Genomic DNA, 24,514 nt, shown 5'->3' with positions numbered 1-24,514 from the left:
TATTCAATTCACGAGTGCGAAATTAATCATTTCTATTTTTCAATTCAAGATGAAATATACACTTATATCAGTGATCTTAGAATACTAGCTTACAGCTATTACGAAAGTTCGTTATAGTTATGGCGAACAGTAAATTCGGTTTATTAACTTCCTGTGTCCTATCGTAATCCGCAAGCTTCTGTCCTGGGGCTCTCCATTCACTTCCGCTGTTCATTTAATACTCTCCTATAATTAAATGGACGGCCGAAGGGAAATGTCGGATTCTCGTCAAAATTTCTAATTCTAATGATCGTCAAAGGATCAATTTTCCTCTTAATGATCACCGATAGAATCGGCAATGCTAGAGTATTATCCGAGAGAAAATTCGTTCCGATTGGAACATTACCGATAACCGACCATCGCAATTTCTCCGCTAATTACTCAAAAACTGTCCCGTCGAATATCGTTTACTCACGGTTGTTATATTCGCTGGAAACATGGCTGGCAGCCACGGCGAGAAGCAGAAAAACGAACACCCGGCAAACGTAGCGGGATTCCATGTTGTTCCGGTTTCCCCGAGCCTCTGCTCCGAGGAACAATGAAAAAGTGTCGCAGCGTCTGGTATCGGGGCTTCTTTATACGGGACTTCTCTTACGATTGCATCTTTCTCGTTGTTCACTCTCGTTCTTTGTCGCGCCTTCCACCACCCTTTTTATCACACACCTTTCGGACGTTCGAACTTCGCATCCTACGTTCAAGAACGACGCGCCGGAAACGAAATGATAATACAAAGCCGACCCTGATGTAATTTTCAAGGTAATCTCTCGGCACTTAATACGCTTCGCGATGCCTCTCTCTCGACGATTGTTCGGTCAAGGGCCAAAGGACAGATATCAATCGATTACGATGACAGTCGGCATGATTTTGTCATCCGATCAAGGCTGTGCTCGATCTCGTATCGATGATATTACTGTCTTTTATTATACTCGCAGAAGGGTTTGTTTATATTTTTTCAAACATTCGCTAGAATTTATTCATTTGGACTTTTGGTGTAGGAATGAAATCATTTTTCTAAACGATTTTTATATTAAAAAGAATTATTTTTATTTATTTATCGAATTACATGGATATACAGATACAGCCTTATAATATAGAAATACGATAATTTTTCTGAAGGATTTATTTTTGTCAATTTTGATGATCTCTTTCGAAATAAGTTTAGGAAGTATCAATGCCGAGATTAAACTTTAATCTTCCCCTTTCCATATTCCAACCCTTGTTCATTTCTTTCCCAATCTGCCACCGTGAATGTCTTGTTCCGTTAGAAAACAGCCCGGGGGTTGTTATTGTATAATCTCGTTACCGGGCAGCGTTTTCATAAGGTCGAGTTGTTTTCAGATAAGACTGAAAGTCCAATTACAGCTAACATCGTGTTAGATGAATACTTAGATAACGTTGTTTTGTCTTCATTTTTCCACCAAGATTCAGCCTACCCTTCTCTTATCTCGTCTTTGCAATTTGTCATAATGATGTCGCAATTAAAGCTGTCCATTAAAGCATACATTCTCCACGACGTTGTTATCAAACGGCAATCGGATTACGAGTAATCATCGTGACAGTTGGTCAGGATAATCGGTACCGTGGAATCTGGACCACTATGGAACATGAACATTAGCAGATATCATCTTGTAGTTAAATTTTCCGAAAATTGGAAACCCTTTCTCGCCATTGTTGTAGAAATAATGCAAGTTGGAGGTGATGGTTATCGGTTTCCCTTCTGAAATTGCATTTGGTTATTTATGCAGCAGGGTTTTGCAAATTTAGAAGAATTCATTTTTAAGGTAATTCAAATCCGAGAATCTTCTGCTAGAGGAATTTTTCCGTTTACGAATGATCGGTTTGTCTCTTCATCCCTGAGGAAGGGTGCACCGCACCCTGTTAACTCAGCGGAGAGGAACGCTCGCGATTCGTTGCGTGTGCGGTCACGCGTGCACTCGTGAATGGGCCAGTAACACGCCACAGGGAATATGAAAGCGAGAGTCACTCGACTGTTACTCCAACCACGTTCCGTTGAACTTGACCCACTCTTTGTCTCGCGGCGCAGCCTGCTTCTCTCGTAGCTAACGAAAACGTCACGTCCCTTTCCACCGGCCTCCGTTCTGTGTTCACCTTCGTCGCGAACAGCCGTTCGAGTTACCTGCGCCCGACAGGTACATCACGAAATATTCCTGCAGCTGCTTTAACCGGGTCAAGTTCGTTCCTAGAGATTGGACGCCCACGGACGCGGAACTGATACTTCCAGCGTCTTTTAACCCGCCTTTGATCATTGGACCCCTATGTTACAATGTTCCTTTACGTTGTAAACGGCGGGACAACAGGGAATAATGTAATCATCAGCGCGATAAATATGCATTTAAAAAAATATACAAAGCACGGTGCAGTAAAAAGGAATTGTAAGGTGCGCGAGTTCAAAACCAATGAGAATGAAATTTTTTTTTAAATTAAATTTTTACTTATTATTCTTAATATTTTAATTCTGATATTCAGTTTTGTATTTTATTAATTTTTAACATTATTTAATACGTCGATTGTCACCAGTGATTGAACGTGTTTACAAATTCGCGCGCTCGATGCAGGGTCGAAGCACAGTTGCTTCCAGTTCTTCTGCTTCGAGTTCTGCTTCGAGCTTGTGAGTTTCTACACATTTACTGTCTTATATTAATAATAGAATATAAAAAATCAAGAGCTTAAATTTGATAATTAATTACTTCTTGTATTCTTAATTATTCTGATGTCTGAATTCAATGTGTCTGATTATATATGTATAATTCTACTTATGTAGAATTACATATTTGACAGTCAAGTCGTTAAGGCAGATGAGGTAATTTTCGAATGTATATTTATAGAGGTTCAAGTTTTCAAAGATCTTTCGTTGGGCGTTGAAAGAAGGTCGGTTAAATATTTGATCGGCTGTGTAATTTTAGTTGGCATTGCTCGGTTGCCGTATACAGGTGATGAGGTCGAAGGCCCTGGTTTAGAGATTAGGAGTCACTGACATTACGAGGCCGACGAAAACGAAATTAAGTTCGGTGAACTTGAGATACGAGCGACCTTCTCCTCCCACGTACCACTATTACACTTTTATAATCGAAAACATTTATATTCAATGATCTCCAATCTTTCTGAAATTTTTTACCATGTCTATGGGTATTCCTCGACCATAGGAAATGTCACTTTTCCCACCGGTTCTTTGATTCTGTTACCGGAACCTCCAACAAACCCTGAATCCAAAAGCTGCTCAAACTAAAACGGCGGAAAAACGTCGTTCAGGCTCAGCCTTGCAGCGACAATTGAATTGTGAAAGTCCAGAAGCTTGATAGAAAGTATCATAGCGGTGCATAGAGTGTCGTGAATCGGGTTATACTTGGTGGAACGAAGGGACCAGTAAAAGTTGTTTGACTCTTGAAAAAAGATGGTCAGCCAATCAATAGTCGATTCATGAGAAAGAAAATTCAATTTTATTTTTAGAACGACATCGTTTAATATTTTCTTTGAATTATCGTTTGAACAATTTACAAACTATTCTTTATTTCACGAACGTACACAGGGTATTTGAAATTGAAATCCAATTGAAAAGCTGATTCTCACTGAAAGGTACCTTTTTTTTTTCGAGGGATTCGAACGTCGGGATACATCAGTCAGATATCAGGATACGCGGGTGTTCGATGGGAAAAAAATCGAATTCCATGCGTTGTTGGCTACAATTTACCCATTGATTTTGGTCTGCTGGCTCGCAGCGGTGGTGCAAGAATTTTTTAACCAGCTCCGTCACGGGGAAAGAGAACGAACAAGCTTTTTGATAGTCCGTCCGCGAATCGAGCTTTTGTCGGTTCGCCAGCACGTAGTCGCGATTACCCAGATGCGCGCGGATATTTCGCACGGAAGCTAGTTTATCTTGCCAACAATGCCGTGTCCAATAAAAGCCGACTATCCTGCGGGAGAGTACTTGTTATCGTGACCAGAGAAAGAATCGGCCGATCGGATTTTCAAATCGAACCCTTTTTTCCCTTCGTCGAACAATTTTGATAGAAAAATAAAAAATTTTTCCTTTCCTTTATAAAAATATTTTTCACAAATTAAAGATGAAATGGTAGACGTTGAACTTCTTGAGAAATTTTCAAAGGTGATCGATATTAATTAAACGGTGATAGAAATGAATGTAATTTTCTTTTTTCCACTTTCTTCTCTGTCACAGGAGAAGGTTCATTTTCACCGGGCATTGTACCTCTATCGCTCTCTGTGTTCGAGGTAAACGCTTTTTTCTCGTTTGAAAGCTGCGGTTGACCGAGGGAAAAAAAAATTTCCTTCGCGTTGAAAACTCGTGCAACAGCTAATTTAATTTACCCATTCGACGGCTGCCGTTTCATTCGAGTAACTTTTCCTCGAGCTCGACCATTCAAGGTGTCTAACCACTTTATTTCTTTCTACGACACTGCGACTGACGTAATAAACCATACATGTACTGGGATATTATATAAAAAAATTAATTTTTAACATCCTTATCCCTTTGCCCTGTAATATCAAGACACACTCGTGTCGCAATTTACACTTCAAATGTGTCTTTGACTGGTACTTTTAATATGGTTCGATTTTTAATTTAATTTTAATTATAATTTGGACATATTTCAATTTTCTTTATTTCTTTTAAAATTCAAGCAACGAATAGTTAGGAACTATTGAAAAAAATCATAATAGGAGTTAATAATCACCCTTCACAAGACGCATGAGGTGCGTCCTTGTTTCTATTGTATAAGAATTCAGGACGCATATGGTGTTTCATTGATTATCTCAGACATTGTAAGACGCATCAGGTGCGTCCTCCCTAACCCCCCTGTGGCTGGGGGGTTTAGAATACAGCCACGGTAACCCCTGCCTGTCGTAAGAGGCGACTAAAAGGGGGATTAGGTTTAAGTTAGGGTTAAGTCTCGTCCTACCTGAAGGTGTCAAGCACCGTGGGCGGCTCTGCGTGGGTGGACATTGATTATCGACCCTGCTCGTGGGATCCAAATGGAAAAATTAAATAGAAACAAAAATAAAAAAAGGTGCGTCCTCAATTATATTACACAAATCAATTGTATCGAACGTATTGAAACGCATCGTGCGTGGTCGTACGTGAATAAGATGTTATCGTTATTGGTGGTTCGTCGAATCGGCTGCACCTCTCACCTACGTAAAATGTTTCGCACGACAATATGACTGGTCGTGACGGATCGTTGCATACGAATGATAAGGCGACATTGGTATAGCGAGGCGATTACGAGTTCGCCATCGTCGAGATAAAAACCCGACAACCTGCTTTAACGAGTCGACCTAGTCCCCCTGGCCTGGAAAGGTGCTCCTATTATCGTTGTCGGCGAGGTTTTATCACTCGGCGAGAACCAATAACGAGAGGAGACCGTGAAAATGTGTATTTAATCCATCACGTGCAACGTGTCACCCCAATTACCACGCGAGCTCTTTGAATATTTTCCTTTTTTTATATTGTAGACGCGAAGGCCTGGGATTGGCATTGTTACACTTTTAAGAGCATGTGTTTTTAATGACTCATATGAATTTTTATTAAGACTAGGAAATTCTGGACTATCTCTAAAATCCCAAAGAGTTTGTAAATTAACAGTCTACAATATAGTTTTCATTTCTAATTAATCTTGAAATTATGTTTCACAAATTTATCGAACTTGCATCTCGAATCGAATATCAAACGTCTCTCATTTCCATCGAATCGGTCGATTATTCTCTCGCATTCTCCAGTGTAGACTTTCGCTTTCAAGCCTATTCCCGAGACACATTCACGAACGCGTCCATTAAATTCCAGCCGGCAAAGAATTCTGTCGCGTAACTGTCCGCATTCGCGTAACGCGGATTGAAGAAACGGATATCGAAGCGGGAGCGAACAATCTCGCTGGCACGGAACTCGAAAGGAATTCATTCACGCTCGCTGGTCTCCATCGAATCGTGTTATTCCGTCAATTCGAACGGGAAGTCTCTTTGTATCGGTGCTTCATTGTTCGTACCGTCGAATGCGTCCAAGTGTCGAAGCTTTCGGCGTCTCGTTCGAGCCACGTGACGCGAGTTATATAAAGAAGTCCCGCGAACTTTCGCGATCCTGTTGGATAACTTTAACGAGAAACAAATAAATAAATCAAACGAACAAGCCAGGGTACGTTTTCAGAAGGAAAGCTATCCCCTTTCTACACCCTTCGAGATTTATATCTTCCCCTCTTTGTTCAATCTTTCTGAGAAAACGGGCTCGAATCATCTTTTGAGTCCCTCTTCTTTTGCTCTTCTTTCCCTTTTCTTTGATATTTCTTCGTGTTCGCTTTGATGGAGAAACACCCGGTAACGTTTTCATAGTTGTCATAAATTTCGGAGCTACGAAAGGCTCTTTTTCTTATCTTTTCGACGGATATGGAGGCTTATCCGACGGAATTAGAGGTAGGACCAAGCTGAACGAGGGATCGACGATCAGATTGGATAGTCTCGATTGATTCTTCTTTCGAGGGACGTAATTCGAACATTTCGAGTCGATGTTGTTATCCTTGAGGCATTTTCTTGAATGGAAACTATGAGGGATCTGGATACTTTTTCTTTATTTCTGTTCTATTTTAAGATTGTCTGAAATAATAGAAGGGTTAGTAAAAGAAAATAGAAGTATTTATATAATACTTGAATCCAGATCTTTTTCTGCAGTTTCTTTTAAATAAAATTACAAGCAGATATTGTATTTTATTTTTGTAAAATGTTTCATCATTTGCTTAGCTTTACTTACAAATAAATGATGAGATGTTTCATGGAATTAGCTCCTTCCACCCTTTCCACTTTTCTCAACTTTCTTTAACCTGCTTTTATGGTTATGAATACTTCATTCATTTACTAACTTGTATTTTGCTAAAGTATGTATATTTCATTTAAAAGGTTCTCGAAGCTTTGCAAAGGTAAAGTTTTCATCTTTCATAAACTCGAACTCTCGATACATGAGAAATCGTTTCATCCCCCAATTTTGAGATTATATTTAAAAAAAGGGGCATTTCTGTCATTCTAGAATCAAACTTTTGTTTATTATTCAAACTTTTATTACACTTGTATTATTCTGTTCACATATATAACAAAAGACAAAGGCAAATAATATTTTATTTGACCAATATATATTCTTCGAGCACCTTTAATAAAAGTCAATAAATATTCCATGAAGAGAATATTTTATTAAAAAATTTATTAGATATTGGATTTCCATACACTTCTATTTTCCAATCTTTTTTCTTTTTCCATCATTTCCACGTTATATCCATACGATAAGAGTAGACCTACCCTTTTTATCCATTCATTGTACTCGACACGTGAAATTTCGAAATTCTTCCGCTTCCGTTGCGCGAAACGATCGAAAATCATCGTGTTTTCGGGCGTTAAATTGCGATCGGCTGACCACCCTTTCAAACAGCGTCGTTTAATCCCGTCCTACTGCACCGAAACTAATAGTTGCGTCGTTTAATCGTCATCATCGTTTAGTTGTAACATTTATCACGAGCAAACGGTGCCTCATTCGTCGAGAGATACCGAGACTTTTTCGCTTTCACTGAAGAGGGTTTACCTTCGTCACGGCCGCAAATCGAATTGAAATTAAACGAACACTGCAGTTGCTAAGTGCATCGAGGACAGAACAGCTTACGCGAACACGCTCCTTCTTCAACCCCTTTTCATCCATTTTTTTCCTTTTTCGCTTTCCTCGCTCGTTCCCCTTTTTTCGCTTCTCTTTTCGTCATCTCTTCGCCCTCCTTTTTTCGTTATTTCCCTTTCTTTCTTTCTTTCTTTCTCCGCACGAATCGTCCTCTGTCGTCGTTTCACCCTCTTGTTCAACCCTTTCACGTCGACACACGCGCACCTTCCATTACGATCGTTTCCACCAATTTTGTCCAGCGACTCGTGTATTTACGAGTAATAGCGGTTGCAAGCTCTGCCAGTCGATATACACGGTGACCTGTAGCTGACACGTTCCCTTTGGATCCAGCTTGTTTCATCATGGAATCGAATCGTTAATGGTCCTGTGGATTAGCTCCATCTTTGGTGATTAATCTTTCGATGACAGCCCGTCGAAACAGCCGGTATTTCAATTTCATTTTTCTACTCCTTTTCATTTTAATCTTCGAAATATCAAGTCGACAGAAAAGCTCGTGCCATTCTTTAAAGGTAAAAATAATTTCCAAATGATATAGATATAAGTACCATTTCGTGTAACTTTACTGCCATCATATTCCATCAGATTATTTACCCTGTTGAATCATTCATTAAAATGAAACAAATTTATTACAAATAATAGAATTATCAAATTGCCCGTGTAAATACCTTTTTGATTCATTGTACACCCTGTACGGAATAAAATGGTCACAGTTGTCCGTCGTACCGGAGAGAAATCATTTCCCTTGTAGCGTCCGAGTAAATTGGTAAAGTTTCCACGTTTTAGCGCTCGCAACTTACCGTACCGACGTCGCCGGGTATAATTTGATATCCCTCGCGACACTCCGCTTCGGCTCTTCTTTCTGCAAGGCTATTTTCGCAGGGTGATCTTACCCCGCGAACCTCCTTCACGGATTTCGCTAGACGAGCAAGGAAAATGGACGAATTAACATTTAAACCGCGATTTTAGACCCCGAAGAACGTTGCGGTTGTTTCCTACGAAAAGACCCTCGACAGACCGGAAATGGCCCTTCATAGCCGCGCGAAGAATAGAGATCTCCCTGATTAGGGAACTAATGTAATTGTAATCGGCGAGAAACGAGCAGTTCGCGCGACGTAAACGTTTAGTACTCGTACGTTCTGAGAATTCTGAAAATTTTCAGAATTCTCAGAACTTTTGTAGCTTAGAAGATTACAATAAGGGTAGTTCACATTTTAAAGTCCTTTATACAATGAAATTAAGTGTAGCAACTTTGTTACTTTGTCGAGTAACACCGTTCCAAAGAATATTTTCCCTTAATAACTTCCGTTTCGTATACACATTAACCAAGGATTCTTATCCTCACCCTTAATCGCACCTTTCGCGTACTCCAAGCTTTTCCTCTCGCTCTGCGTAAGGATACTTTTTCTTTTTAAATTAGAAAGTCGCTACAAATATATAGATTAAGAATCAATCATAAAAGGTAACGTCACCTCGCTGCATTATCCGTGTCTACCTCCTTAATTAGAACCCTCACATGTCCGCGAGGTGTATCATGGTATTCTCCAAGAATCCCAGTCCCGATGGACGTGAGAAAATAAATAAATGACGAGCGATCCCCGCGAGTCCAAAGGCAAGGAACAGTTTCTCTTCCGTAGATAGCGTAAGAATTATGGTTCCTCGCGGGGTAGGTTGAAGGGGAGTGGGCCATTTTAAGCCCTCCTCGGTTTCTGACCTTACAACTCCGTAATTTTTACCCTCGTAGAAGTTAAGAGTAATTTACTGGCTCCTCGTAGGCGTTATTCGGCATCCCTCCCTCTTCATCCCCAAGCCATCCCATCCTTCGCTACCTCCCCCTGTGAAACAGCTAGAAAACCAGGAAGATCCTGGGCCCCTTGTTAATTGTCTGCCGTGGATGAACCTGATTTTCCGCGAAACTGCGAAACGGGAGACTCAAGATAAATGTTACTAATATTGTTACGAAAACAGGTATGGTTACTTGTTTTCTGGCCCGATGAGACATTCCCCTGGGGTGTACTTCCGTTGAATCGCTCGTTCCTTTTCCACTGGTAACAATGGTAGAAAGAAACATCTGAAACAAGTTTCCCTGGAATAAAGGGACAAAGACGAGCAGGCATTTCTCTTGGGTTAAGGGTTGATTATTATCTTGACCTTACTTAGAATGGGACATTGATCGCAATTAAACGAGTTCATTGTTATAGCGAAATAGATAGTGTATAGTAATATAGAGCGTTCTAATTGTAATTATTTAAAATAGTGTCGTTTTTGAATAGATTGACCGTCACAGTGATAGTGGTCAATGTAAAGTCAGACACAATATTAGTGTATTCTGTTTCTATCATCAACACAAAGACACACATCTCATATTTTCAGATACTTTTAACCTACATCTACATTTTGTCTTTTCTTTTTTCTCTTCTCTACTTCTCTTATCATTCTATTATTTCTAAACTTGTTCTACTATTCACTATCGTCTCCAACCTTACTTTCCTTTTCTCCAACTCGTTGCTCTCTTTGATCTAGTGTTCCAGCGTATCCCATTCGCGCTTGCATAGAGTGCATCATCTTTCCTTCTCTGTTACTCAGTATTTACACCATTTTTCCATACTTTTGCATGTGACTTTTACATCCAATTTTTGATCGTCATCTATTTCTTCTTTAGTTAAATACTCGCTTGGAATGTCTGTTTTTATAAAAACAATTATGTTATATCTAGTTTTCGCTACTTTATGATTTCCCCATGTTATAAAAAAGAAAAAGAAACATTTACAGCCACTGAAAGGCAAGTCATTGTTGCAAAACGCGTAATCCAGATTTTTCGCTTTGCAACATCACTGCGTAGCCAGCTGGCCACGCTACCGTTACTACCCGTTCGACCTACAGTGAAATGAAATCCCTTCAGTTTTCTAGCAACCGCCAAGGAGTGCGGACCTACTGGTCAAACATAACATACCCTTATTTTATTTTCTGAGTTCGTTTAATTTGCTGTATTTACCTTTTCCTAAGTTATTGAATAAATGCATCAGGAGACGTGTTGATTTTATTACTTCCTTGCATTTCTCTATCCCTTACACCACTGCATTATTTTTATCCTTCTTTTTTTTTTTTTTTTTTTTTACGTGGTGGAAATCTTCAACAAGACACCTCCAACCCCCCTGGGGAGGGGCCAGAGGTAGTGTGGGATTTTTACCCACTAAAACCACCACGGTGGCCTGCACAGGGGTTGTAGGGAGGGTCGTTTGACCCTTCGCCATGTGCCAAATTCCGCCGACATCGGGGGCCACGCCCGATGTCGGCACTACTCGTGCCGCGTGCAGTGGGGGCCGGGGCCCCAGCCCCGGACCCCTGCGGCATCCTTCACATCTCTCGTTTTGTTAGATCTCTGCATACCTTACATCCCTGCATTCTTTTCATCCCTATATTCATTTCATCCCTACATTGCTTACATCTCTTCATCCCTTACATCTCTTCATCCCTTACATCCCTACATTCCTCACATCCCTACATTCCTTACATCCCTACATTCATTTCATCCCTACATTCTTTTCATCCCTACATTCATTTCATCCCTACATTCATTTCATCCCTACATTCATTTCATCCCTACATTCCTTTCATCCCTACATTATTTTCATCCCTACATTCATTTCATCCCTACATCCCTTATATCCCTACATCTCTTGTAACCCTGCAAACTTTATAATAACTATATTACAAAGACTGCTTCGAGTAAAGGTAAGTAAAGGTAAGTTAGTTTTTCGCTGGAAATTTTGCAAAATTTAGTTCCTTTTTTCGCCGCTAGAGGGCGCTGATCGGACATTGCAATTTTAGTTCAAATTTTTGCCGCTAGGGGGCGCTCTATTTTTGAGATTTTTCGCGAAAATCTCGAAAAAACAGCGCCCCCTAGCGGCAAAAATTCGAACTAAAATTTTCGCGAAAATGCAGCGCCCCCTAGCGGCCAAATTTGGAACTAAAATTTTCGAAAAATTTTTAGTTCGAATTTTTGCCGCTAGGGGGCGCTCGATTTTTGAGATTTTTCGCGAAAATCTCGAAAAAACAGCGCCCCCTAGTGGCCAAATTTGGAACTAAAATTTTCGAAAAATTTTTAGTTCGAATTTTTGCCGCTAGGGGGCGCTCGATTTTTGAGATTTTTCGCGAAAATCTCGAAAAAACAGCGCCCCCTAGCGGCAAAAATTCGAACTAAAAATTTTTCGAAAATTTTAGTTCCAAATTTGGCCGCCAGGGGGCGCTGCATTTTCGCGAAAATTTTAGTTCGAATTTTTGCCGCTAGGGGGCGCTGTTTTTTCGAGATTTTCGCGAAAAATCTCAAAAATAGAGCGCCCCCTAGCGGCAAAAATTTGAACTAAAACTTCGATGTCCGATCAGCGCCCTCTAGCGGCGAAAAAAGGAACTAAATTTTGTACGATTTATTTCGTTCTGTGTCGTAGAAAGTGAATGTAAGGGATGAAAGGGTTGCATACATAGGTTGTGAAGGGTGCAGGGATATAAGGGATGAAGAGATGAAAAGAATGTAGGGATGAAATGAATGTAGGGATGAAAAGAATGTAGGGATGAAAAGAATGTAGGAATGAAATGAATGTAGGGATGGAAAGAATGTAGGGATGATAAGAATGTTGGGATGAAAAGAATGTAGGGATGTAAGGGATGAAGAGATGTAAGGAATGTAGGGATGTAATGGATGAAGAGATAAAATGAATGTATGGATGGAAAGAATGTAGGGATAAAATGAATGCAGGGATGAAAAGAATGCTGGGATGATAAAAATGCGGGCATGATAAGATAAGAAATAAAAGGGATGGACAGCTGGCTAACAAGTGGGATAAAATCTTAAATTTCCTTCCGCTTATGGGCTTATTTAATAAGCTAAGAAAATTAATAAAGTTGTAATGATTCGGAAAATAAATTAAAGGTATATTAACATTTGACAAGGCTATCTATACCCTACAGCTGTCGCTGCAAGACTGACTAGGTTTTACTCTACGTCAACCTTCTTATATTGAGAAGTAATTATTGAGTTCCAATTTAAGTTTGATTCTCATGTATATAATGGTTATAATTTTTAAAGATCAAATAGTTATTGAATGTTATATAAATAAATAATTCGAATAATTGATTGAATATTGATTTATTTGAATAATAAATGGTGTCTTTTCTGTCCTGAGTAGGTGGTGAGGTAGAAGAGTAGCTGGTAACACAAGCTCGACAGTCATACCCAAAATGATGACCCTTGGAAAACAAATGCATGTCCAGTCTTCTTGTATCTATGGTCACTGGAGGTAGAAAGAGAGAGAAAGAGAGTAAGCAGATGGACGATCATACAAGCACAAAAGTAAAAAAGGAGATGGATGAGAATAATAGTGAAAAGAAGAAAAGAGTTAATCGAGGAACAAGAAGATAAAACTACAAGTATCGATTCAAAGCACCTTAAAAATTGTTAAAATTAAAGTATTATAGTTATTATAAACATTATAGAAAACTTTGTAAACTTGATGTAGGCATAATCTCGTGCCAACCCCTTTCAAAACCTAAAAGTATAAAATAAATCTGATGTATCTAGTAATACTACGGAATACTTATTTTTATTTATTCCTTCCCTTTTCCCTTCCTACAATTATTCGATTACATTCAAAGAGGTGTCGACATTCTTTAATTCCTTATATCGCTGCAAAATTTGATCGAAGTCGATGTCCGTCGTTTTTCTTGGCAAGATAGAAAATAGAAGAATTCGGTAAGTACTTACGTGTGCAGTGCTGTCGAAGCAGGATGGCTACAGGATCACTGGCAATTCAAGATATTGCAACGATGGTATACGTGTCCAAGAACGTGTCTGTGTGTGTTCGAAGAAGAAGCAGACTACGAAGGGATCGGCATGCATCGAATCCCGGTAGCATTATTTAGCTGGGAAAAGTGCTGCCGACGCCATTAATCCGATTGGACGAACCTTCACCCTTAGGCCTTAGGGATCCATTATGTATTAGGAGGATCGGCTTGCTTGCTGGTCGGTGAGATTAAAGCTGGAACGGGCAAGGAAATGCGCTGACTCAACACCGAAAATCCCGAACATAATTTTGCCCTGGCTGAGATTTTAATCCGCTAAGAAAATATCGAATCTCGGTTGATACGTGCTCCTCTCGTTCATCGGATATCGATACGAATTAATACGTGAAACTTTGAGGGTTCAAACGAAATCGTAGGGATACATGCTGATCGATACCATGGATTACTAACCCTTTGAGTACTTCAGTTATAAATTAAATTATTTCTTTAAAAATAATAAAAATAAAGAATCATCGTACCGCCTCGAATAACTATCATAGTAAAAAGGAATTAAACAGACTTCACTCTAAACAATTAAAATGTGAAAATCTTTTGTAATAGAATGACTTAATCGCGTTGTAGTTAAATCTGGTCAACTGATAATGACCACCGTTATGAACTGATTATGTGCTTGCTCCGGATTAGAGGTGCACGGAACACGAGGATTACGTCTGACCTTATTAATAGCAACGGCTATTGGCAGATTTTCCAATATATACAAAGATATTGTTTCAAGTCTATACCTTATGTTTTACTTTTTAAAGAGTTTATTACTAATTGAAACCTCGCGAAGCTACATGTTACCTGATGTGATTTAAAAAATCAAATAATTTGGTGAAATTATAAAATACTCCAAAGGATAACGAATAATTAGCAATCGAATAAAAATAAGGATCTCTTCAATGTTACGTGATGTGATTTAAAAGATAAAATAATTTGGTAAAATTGCAAAAGACTTCAAAGGGTAATGGAAAATTAACGATCTAATAAAAATAAGGATCTCTTCAATGTTACGTGATGTGATTTAAAAGATAAAATAATTTGGTAAAATTGCAAAAGACTTAAAAGGATAATGGAAAATTAACAATATAATAAAGATAAGAATTTCTTCAATGATTATATCACGATGTCAATGAGTTATTCTCTACTAAGAAAAAAACAGGACTTTCTTTATTCTTTCTTTCCAAAGAAACCTTATTTATGTTCAGACAAAACGTACGTTTGCGTAACTGCAAGTTTTTACAGGTATTTCACGTGGCTCTATTAGTATGGTAACAGTCTATTGTATTTTACCTCGTTATTTCTCTTTTTCTTTATTCCCTTATTTACGCGTTTCAACAGGCAACGCAAAGTTCGATGTTAACAATCCAACGACATATCGCGGACAATGCAATTTCTTTCATCTGTGCCGAAGCTCTTTTTCGAAAGATCACGATTTATGTAGTTCACGTGGTCGTTTTCCGTTATCTGTTCGACCCGTAATGTTTGCCACCTATCTCTGACACGTTTATTTTCTCGTTTCAGTATTTCATTTTCGTCGCTGAATCGTGCGATTTATTCGACGGTACCTTATCTTCGGTTCTGCATACTCCGTCAATAGTTTTCAACGAGCACTGACGAATAGACGAATCGTCATTCAATTTCAAATTGTAATCGATGAAAAGAAGAATAAAAATTCGAAAATTATTCTAGAAACCAGGATACCCAATCGGGAAGGATGGAAATTCGATGAGACGTATTTTAGGGGTGGATTATTAAAATTATTTTTATTGTAAATATCATTTATTGGACTTTTAGGCGTCATGGGGGTACAACGATTACAATCACGTTGCTTATTTGTAACACCTAAGCAATTCGACGAAATAAAGAGTAAAACAAAAAATGAAACAACAAAGAAAAAGGGTAGGGACATCCGATTATTCCTGGTTGCATCAACTTAAAACTCGCAAAACAAGACACACCGGGATGTACAATTTTTCTTTTGATATATTCTCGCTGTTTGATTAATTAAACACCGACTACCGTGCGAGAATTAGGCGCGAACGGATGAATTAACGAAGCTACGGATCGTAGCCGGTGATGGGCGTATTAAAAAATTAGGAACCACTGCGTTTTCTTTTTCGTCTTTAGGAAAAATCCCACGCAACAATGTAGTTTATTTATTCACCGAAGGAACTGGAACGATTCGAAACGAGACGCTACGCTATCGTCTTTTTTATTCTTTTTTTTATTTCTCACCTACCAATCGTGGAGATCAAACGAATAAACACACAGAGGACAACGATTTTTCTCTCTCTCATCCTTTCATACTGTTAGAATGCAATCATCATTTACAACGAGTTGCTAAAATATTCATATCCCTTCGATTAATCACTCGGTCATACATAATACCGGCTCTGATAGGTACTATAGATTTAATTAAAGGTATTGTAGATTTAAATGACATTACGGACAATATGAAGTAAAGGAAAATACTCCTGAAAGCATATTTTCACGATTTACTCTTCAAATTCACATAATATAATGACGTTTTAATTATGGATCAAAATGATCGTAATCCAAAATGTCCATTTTCCAATAATTAAATTAAGTTCTTGTCATATTAAATTGATTTCGGACAATAAAGTTGATATTAAAGTAAAGGACTGGATATTTAGTGTAGCCGGACACTGGCAAGTAGTATAAATCTATTATGGTCAGACGGTCATTTTATGTCAGGAATAATGTACCAAAGAATGACTCAATGCTTCAATAAATAATTTTAATGTAATAAAATTAATTACTACTTGTTTAGTGTGGCTGGACACTGGCAAGTAGTAAAAGTGTACTATGGTCAGACCATCCTCTGTGAAGTATAATCTACTGACGCGAATGATTTGATGCTTCGATAAATAATTCTAATATAATAATGAAATGAATAAAAATTTTGTTTTTCTGAAAATCTGTTATGCATGCATTGATCGAAGGGATAGAAAATATTTATGCAACTCACTGCACGTTTAATTTAGAACGTTCGTAGGGGGTTTAGCTGAGTGCGTTTTATTGTTACGATCCTCGTTGAAACGTTCTGAACTGAAATGATCGAGCCAGCTCTCTCTCCCATTCTCTCACCTCTCTCAACGAAACTGACCACGATCGATACGCGACATCCAGGAGGGGGGAAGGCGAACGAGAACTTATGGCTAAATAAAACTTTATAAAAATATATCAACGAATAATAAATATATCTCTAACAGCGTCACCGTATAATTCGTCATACATAGCCGTCGGTGTACGATAGCCTATGCATTTACAATCACTATATACACGCTATTTAAACGCTACTTACCTAAAATAATATACAACAATTTACCTTTAATGCTCCTATTCTTGGAATATTCCTTCATCCCTTTCATTCGTCTCCCCTTATCCCTACACATATTCGGATCAATCCTATCTTTGTTCATTGAAAACCTCCGCTGGTGTTGCGAGTCTCAGGTTCAACAATTACCCTCGAACCAGGGGCGAACTGAGTCGAGAAAAATTTCTCGGTGGTCGGGAAATTCGTGTCGCTAATATTCCGGTAAAAATTTCACTCACCAGTTCGGACCTGCATCGAGCGTGTACAATCTTCGATGAAAAATTGGTCTTCGAGTTCGGTGCGTGCCTCAATCTCCGCCATGTCGTATCCTTACAAATAAACTATACAAATATTTACACGTGCCCCGCCGTGGCTAGCAACGTAGCATCATGGCTTCCGTCTTGAATCGAGACGAATCGAAAGCATTCGAAATCGCGTAACAATATTTCTTCGAAAGCTGATGAATCCGCTACGTCGCGGGCGGACTCGAAGTCGTTGGTTTCGAAGTTTCGAGCGCACATGGAAACAACAACCCCCTTCGTTTGGTTCCCCCCCGGAGGAACCAAGGTATCTTATTTAAAAGGAAAATCAAACGGTACATGCACGGTTGTTACCTCGTATCGTCGCCTATCTTCTAGGAAAGTCGTAGGGTATTTAAAAAATAAAAAAAGAGAATTGGAATCTTAGCAACGAGATCCAACGAGTAAGGAACGTCGAGGCCGGATTATCGTCGTTGCCGGGAAGCTCTGAATCGTTCATTGACAGCGTCGATAAAAGGCGTCGTTTCATTTTTTTTTTTTTTTTAAATCTCGTATTAAGCGCGCTCATTTTTCGATACCTAACAAACACGATTCTCGTTGCATCGTCATCGAGTCGCCTCGACTTTTCAAGAACACATCAAACGTTTTTCACCCACCCTCTCTATTTCGTTAGTTTTATGTACAATCGTCGCTGGAAGAACGACGGAACTGTATTTCTTTATCCCTTCGTTTCTACCCCAGTAAGTTTCTTTTATTTTTGATTTTCGAGTAGCGAGAAACAGTTAGGACGAGTGAATTCAACGACGATACTCTTGGAGAACGAGCAAGAGTAGAGACAGCGATAGACAGGTGAGATTCGTTGACCGGAAGTGAGCGTGACTGTACTCGGAGGCTCGTGTCACGTTCAAGAGAACGGAAGCGTCCGCTATCCCTTCCGACGAGCGGACTAACAGCAACCATTCTCCGGCGTGCGACCATTGAATCGTGTCGAAGCTCAACACCGTCCTGTAACAGGACTCCGTGCCTCCGTCCTGAAAAGCAAACAGGAAGAGACGTGGCTCGTTAATGAATTCGACACTGTACTGCTACGGTTTGCGAACCACCCTCGTGTGTTCCATTTAAGTGATCCAATTGTAGCTTTATAAATAATGTAGCTTTTTTGATAAAATCGATAGTCTATTAGTTTTGATTATTTCTATATACAGGGTGTTCGACAACAGGTGGGCAAAATTTTAAGGGGTGATTCTAGGGATCAAAATAAGACGAAAATCAAGAATAACGAAAGTTCGACAGAAGGTGGACAAAATTTTAAGGGGTGATTCTAGGGATCAAAATAAAACGAAAATCAAGAATACCGAAATAGCGTTTGAGGCTTTGTTTTCCAGTAATTAACGTTTAAAAATTCGAGTAAAAAGCGCCTGAAACCTGCAATCCGCCCAGCACCGACGAATGAACGTCAGGTCAGCAGGGGTCGGTACAGTCATAACCAAGAATCGAAGCCGAATGCTGTAGTACCGAGAAACAGAATAGCACGAGGTAAATTTCTACTATTCAACGATTCTTGGTTATGACTATACCTTCCCCTGTATAATAGATCAGTATCTGAAAGAAGGGTTAAAAAATATGTAAAGAGACACTCTTACTTGTGCCATCCCTCATCTATTTTGTCTTAAGAAATTTTCAAAAAATTGTTATCCAACGCTAGATACTTTTGCAACGTGATTCAGAAGATTTGATAATGTTGGACCATGAGAAAGGGATGATGGATCGTGAAGAAGTTTGAGAGAGTTATTAGGGCTACGAAGAGGAAAATTGATGGGCGAAGAAGTTGGGGTTATTTTTTAAAATCACCTGAAATTTCTTAAATGGATCTCTCGGAATTTGCGTATTTATTAACCAACGAAGATACTTTCGCATCCCCGTTCCTTCAAGAACAATGTTCTTCTTTTAAAATAGCGTAACTTTGTTAATTTTTCATAATTATAAGGAAATAGGTTTACAGAGATTCAACTCGAAATCACCGATAGGAACAGGATAATACGAGGGGTAGAGAGAAATGATCGGGAACGTAGGTTTCATTAAATTCGAAATTTAATGCTTCACCGACAGTTCCGAAGCTGTTCGACCTCTTTCGCGAGGGACGTTTTTATCGCTCATTAACTCGCGACTCGATAGCGTCGATTTCGCGACCGTCTTTCTTATCTGTCGCGATTCTGCTTAGCTTCTTACGATTAAACTTTCGCGCGAAACTTCTGCGGGGAAACTGAAAACTTACTTAGATCGTACCGCTTCCTCCTCCTTCGATTGGCCTCTGATTTCATCTCTTACCTTTTCTTTTGCAGTTTTACTGCTTTCCGATTTATCCTATTCCTTTTGCATCGACTCTATTCTTTGGCTAAGATATTCTAAAATCTCACTATTAAATTAACTACATTTACTCCAATTTCATGTAACAGGTGATTTAAAGTTTACTATTACACCACTATGAATAATAATTTAATTAATCATCAAACTCGTTCTAGAAAATCAACGATCCAAAAGATAGAAGGAAATTTTATTTAACTCTAGCAATAGATTCTTTCGACCGAGTGATTGTCTCGTGCAGAAGCTTGCCTTTCCCGGAAACGGTGTACTCTGCTTGCTTTACCGTCGCATCCTGGCGCGTGCAAACACGAGTAGACACCTGTGCGCCGCAGGGTCGTATTAGTCTAGTTCCGCGGGGCGTCGGTCCTCGGGAAGGAATTTCATCGAAAGTTCCTGACAACTCAAAGTGAAATTTCCCTGGCATTCGTCGAAAGCACGACTGATAGCATTTAGTACGTGATTTATCCCCGACCCGTTCTCTATATCCCTTGTTATCCGACGCTGCACTAGAGGATAATTAATTCGTGAAATCCTCGACGAGGCTTAGAGAGAGAGAGCGAAAGAGAGAGAGAGAGGAGGAAGGAGCATGAGGAGCCGATGCACGTGTTGCGGTGAGGGTAAGTTATTTTGACCCAGATTCTGTTTTGAATGCCGTACCCTGTCTATACTGTTTACCAACTATCCGGGCAAACTTCTCGCTGAAAAATTAATAAGCTACCCCCCGGTTCACCGCAATCGCCAGTTGATGAAGAAACTTGTGTACTCCACGAGCCACTGGCAATGTGTTTAACGATAGCAGTGAACTAGCTTCTCGATTTTCAGTTTTCTTTTTTTTAAATGTTCGTTAGAAAACTTTGTGGGTGTATAAATTAAAAGGGGTTGATAAGGGGTGGAAGAATCGAGGAAATAGTAATTTTATTTTTGCAATGTTTTGTTGATTTTTTGATATTTTTAGAAACAGCACGAGCATGAAGGAAATTTATAATTAAGGATGTTGGCTTAATTTTTTCTGGGGTTCATTTTTATTCCCGTTCTTCTTCGCGATTAAATTTGCACGGCTATTCCGTATTAAACTTAAGACAACCTAAGCCCCAGTTTCTTCAGCTCAATATTTCATGATGTTACTTTATAAATTAGGTAGCGAAATAATTTACCGCGCTTTAATAATTAAAATCTCGAGCTTGCTATGTTGAAAGGTGTATAATCGTGAAAATAAGTACGCGTCTGAATGTTATTATTTCCTTTTGTTCGAAGGAAAGGCCATGAAATTTCTTGATTCTAAAAATGAAAGAAGAAAAACAAAGATCTTTCACCGGAAAATCGTTCAATTTTTTCCCCATAGAAATCGCGATTAATCTTCAGCGGAGAAAGAAACGTACGATTGGAACGGGGAATAAGCGGACTCGCGCGTGTCCCGAGCGTAAAAAGGAATAATACAGAGCGAGTTGTTCGCAAGGAAGAGATTGAAGTGCTTAAGGGACGTTCAAACGGTTCCAATGAGATCCGTAATTTCTCCGATAAACGAGTATAGCAAAGCAGACACCTGCAGAAACAAAACAAAAACAGAGAAAATAAAAAAAGAACCGTGGACGCGGAAATTAACAAGGACAATCGCTTTTTCGTCGAACGAATTAAGAACGTTCCTGTCCGGCACAAAAGAGATTAAAAGTTAATAAAAACAAACGGAGCGCACAGATGCATTAGCAAATCCCTTTAAAGCTACGTTGGATTCTTTGCTTCCCTAACGCGTCTCTCTTTCGCTTTCTCCACTTTCCTCTCTCTGTCCCCGTTATTCCTGATTCCTCGGAAAAACGGTTAATCCGTCTTTTGTGCGGATACATCCAGTCTCTGGACTCTGTCTGTCGGAACAGAGAAAAAAGGGAAATAAAATAGAGTGAAAAAGAAGGGGGAAGAAAGCTCGAGGACGATGCCAGCTCGAAAATGAAATAAGCGCGAATACCGCGTATGAATCCTGCTATCGTGTTTCATTTCTCGTTCCGTCTCGTATTTCCATGCAACAAGCGTTTCTCGTGTTTCAGCAACTTTTCTTTTCATCCTTTTCATCTTTTTCCTTGAAACAAGAAATCACGTTTTAGCTGACCGTCTAATTTCACCATTCGACGAGACGAAGATTCTGTACGTGGTTTTGTATTTCAAGGATTTACCGATTCGAATGGCGTGGAAAGTTAAATCGTTTCTTACTTGATCTTGTTTTCGAAGCTATTGTTAACGGCTCTCTTATGTTTATGGATCGAGGAAGTGTTTCCAAATATAATGCGACATGCTTGCAACTTTGAAATGGATCTTTTCTGGGTTTCGAAGGGTTTCTGGGATTCTTATATAGAGGGTGAAGTGGAGAAAAGAGGTCGAGATGTTATTTCTATCTCAGTTTTAAAATTTGAAGATTTGAGAATTTTTATAATTAGAAATATGGACCCTTGGTATTTTTCAAAATTTGATACATTAGCAATTCAAGGGATATTTCTAATTAATAACTTGGTATTTCTAATGTAAAATAAAATAAAAAATAGAATATACCTCGATAGCAAGTGCTTGAACACCGTCTCTGGATGGTGCACCAGGTACATAAACGTTTTCCTCGGATATCCAGAACACTTTAGTGTATCTCGGTTCAGCGCAAAATTCCACGACGATATTCAAAGGTTCACCCTCCTTCGATGTCACTGTTTGAGTTGGTGGATAAACCATGGGTCGACCTGGAACAAAAATTTGCAAACCGGTTAGATCGATGCGCTATTGCGGGCTTCTTTATTGATCATAAATCCAACCCCTTTCGGTTACGCAATCGCGACCCAACCCCCGAGCTTGCACAGAGCTTTGTGTCTTGTTAACTATGAAAATATCTCGGCGTGTAGCTAAACGACGTAATCTTCCGTAATTCCTGTTAAATTATGTTGTCATTGCCGCGAGTACGGCGCGACAAGCTACCGCTTTAAGCGGGACTTCATTAAAATGAAAGCGTGATCTATCGACGTGAAATAGCAAAAGTTTCCTCGTATAAAGGAAGAACGTTGCATTTGTAAACGGTCGAGAGATCCACTTCAAATTTTCACTAGATTATTTGCACTGCATTATTCATTAATTAAATAAATATTAACTATCAAGTTTCTGTTTTGAAATTTAACATTTCATGGGATAGAAAATTATATTATTCAACAGGGACAAAATTTGCATTATTATAATATGTTGTATAAAAAATTAAGTAATATAATAATTAAAAGTAAAAAATAATTTGTAACATAAGGTTGAAATAAAGATTGATCGAATATGATACACTTTAGTAAATTTGTGTATAAATTATGAATATACCGTCTGAATAAATTAAAGCCTAATTACTGTAAAATTGATATTCTGCATCGATGGGTTATTACCGAGAGTATTGAAACGCTTTATGCGAAAGAGAAATACCCGGTATCGCATAATCGAATTCGGTTTTCATTGCTCAATTTGTTCCGCTTATCAAACGCGTCATAATGGCTGTTACAAATAATGAAAAGGTTGATATGTTTATTACGTTAATGCAGAGCGATAATCAGCGGTCGTTTTAGTAATTTATCGCGAGGAACCGTCGGTTGAAACATGTTATGTTAATCCACGAAACAACTGGGTAAAAGAGAAGTCGTTTAGATATCGTATATTTTTCTTTTCATAAATATTTATAGAACACGTATCACGTTTTTATCGCAACATCTTGCGGATTTTTCTCCGTTGACGATTCGCGTCGACGTTTTTGATTTACTCGTATCACAAGCGTCGTCGATTTCTCGACAAACACGAGACGACAGAGGCTGATCGAAAGTAGACGCGTGACAATGTAGCCGCATGCCTACAGCGATGCGTTGAACGGGGAAGAAAGAGACAAGCGTGTTCCGGTGCAAATTGCAGTCACGGGCTTCTCGATTCGAAAGCCTGAAGGCGATCTCTGATTTCCGGCGAACAGCTCGAACGTGGTTCTCGTCAAAATATCGTCCCGCCGCTGGCGACGACAGCCGATTCGTCCGTTAATCGCGTCCTAACGTTCCCAGAGAGAGAGGAAATACATTCGGAAATCGCAAATCGATGGGATTCACGGGTAACGATCCGTCTCTTTGATCCCCGATTTCAATATTATTACAAGGGATCCTGAAATGTTTTGCCACACCGATCCTATCCCCCTTTAAATCGCCAATACGAATCTCTTCTGCTTCTCACCACTTTATCGACACGTATTCAATTTTTCAAAAATATTATATCATAGAATGCAATTAGAATATTTTTAATTAGAAATCTCGAAGAGACTAAAATTTTGGATCTTGTTAGAAATCGAAGGCTGAAATTTATGCGAACTACCCCTCGATACATTTAATAATAAATGAAAATTGCTAAAAGTAGTTTCACCAGACCTTCGTGTCTATAGAATATTTAAAACGATTCGTTCGTAATTATAAGCTGCTTTTCCAAAAACAACGTCCACGAAAGTCTGGATAAACGTTTCGTTTCAATGTAGAGAGTTAATGAAACTCTGTTTCTTTAATGAAATGCGATAATAAAATTTGTTTGCAATCAGACATCGATTTGAATACCCGTCACGGTTTCAATTATTTAAATGGCTAAATTATTCTGTGATCGATCGAGTTGAACGATGCTGAGGCTGCAAAAAGAAGTATAATTAAATTAGCGCCGTATTCATCGTTGAATATTTTTCTCGGTAATTAGCGAGTATTTTGTTTCCATTTTGCTTTATCATGGAAAAAGTCCATTATTATTTGCTGAGTTTTAACGATGGAAAAATATGAAGCAGATGCGTGGCAAATTTCGAATTCCTTATTTAATTGAAATTTATTTTTTACACATTTCACAAGTCCCATGTGTGACAATAATTTTGTGCCTCGATTTATACGAGAAGATATTCTCATCGACACAATCTAGTTCGGCCAATTATCTCATCAACGAACCCTTGCTATCCTAATATCTAAAGGAACTATCACCTGTCTGATTGGA

At 38.9% G+C, this 24,514-nt stretch overlaps 1 protein-coding gene and 1 long non-coding RNA gene across 9 annotated transcripts in view; one reads left to right on the top strand and one right to left on the bottom strand.

The window, feature by feature from the left end:
• The first annotated feature begins 544 nt into the window (after positions 1-544).
• Positions 545-13,292, top strand: LOC123988440. The gene is made up of 2 exons (XR_006830044.1): positions 545-5,081; positions 12,898-13,292. It is a non-coding gene; the product is annotated as an uncharacterized LOC123988440 (long non-coding RNA).
• Positions 13,293-15,319: 2,027 nt separating this feature from the next.
• The window catches only part of LOC114878112 (hemicentin-2), a 220,619-nt gene continuing 211,424 nt past the window's right edge, over positions 15,320-24,514 (bottom strand). For all 8 annotated transcript variants that reach the window (XM_029191527.2, XM_029191533.2, XM_029191532.2 and 5 more), the window contains exons 10-11: positions 22,052-22,230; positions 15,320-18,180 (exon numbers count right to left, since the gene is read on the bottom strand). In XM_029191527.2, coding sequence (XP_029047360.1) covers positions 17,947-18,180; positions 22,052-22,230 — 413 coding nt within the window. In that variant the 3' untranslated portion in view covers positions 15,320-17,946. The remainder of the gene's footprint in view (positions 18,181-22,051; positions 22,231-24,514) is intronic.

This window comes from Osmia bicornis, chromosome 13, assembly GCF_907164935.1.
Source record: "Osmia bicornis bicornis chromosome 13, iOsmBic2.1, whole genome shotgun sequence".
Taxonomy (NCBI): Eukaryota; Metazoa; Arthropoda; class Insecta; order Hymenoptera; family Megachilidae; genus Osmia; species Osmia bicornis.
Note: the sequence above shows the minus strand (reverse complement) of the source record. Positions and strands in the feature narration are given on the sequence as shown.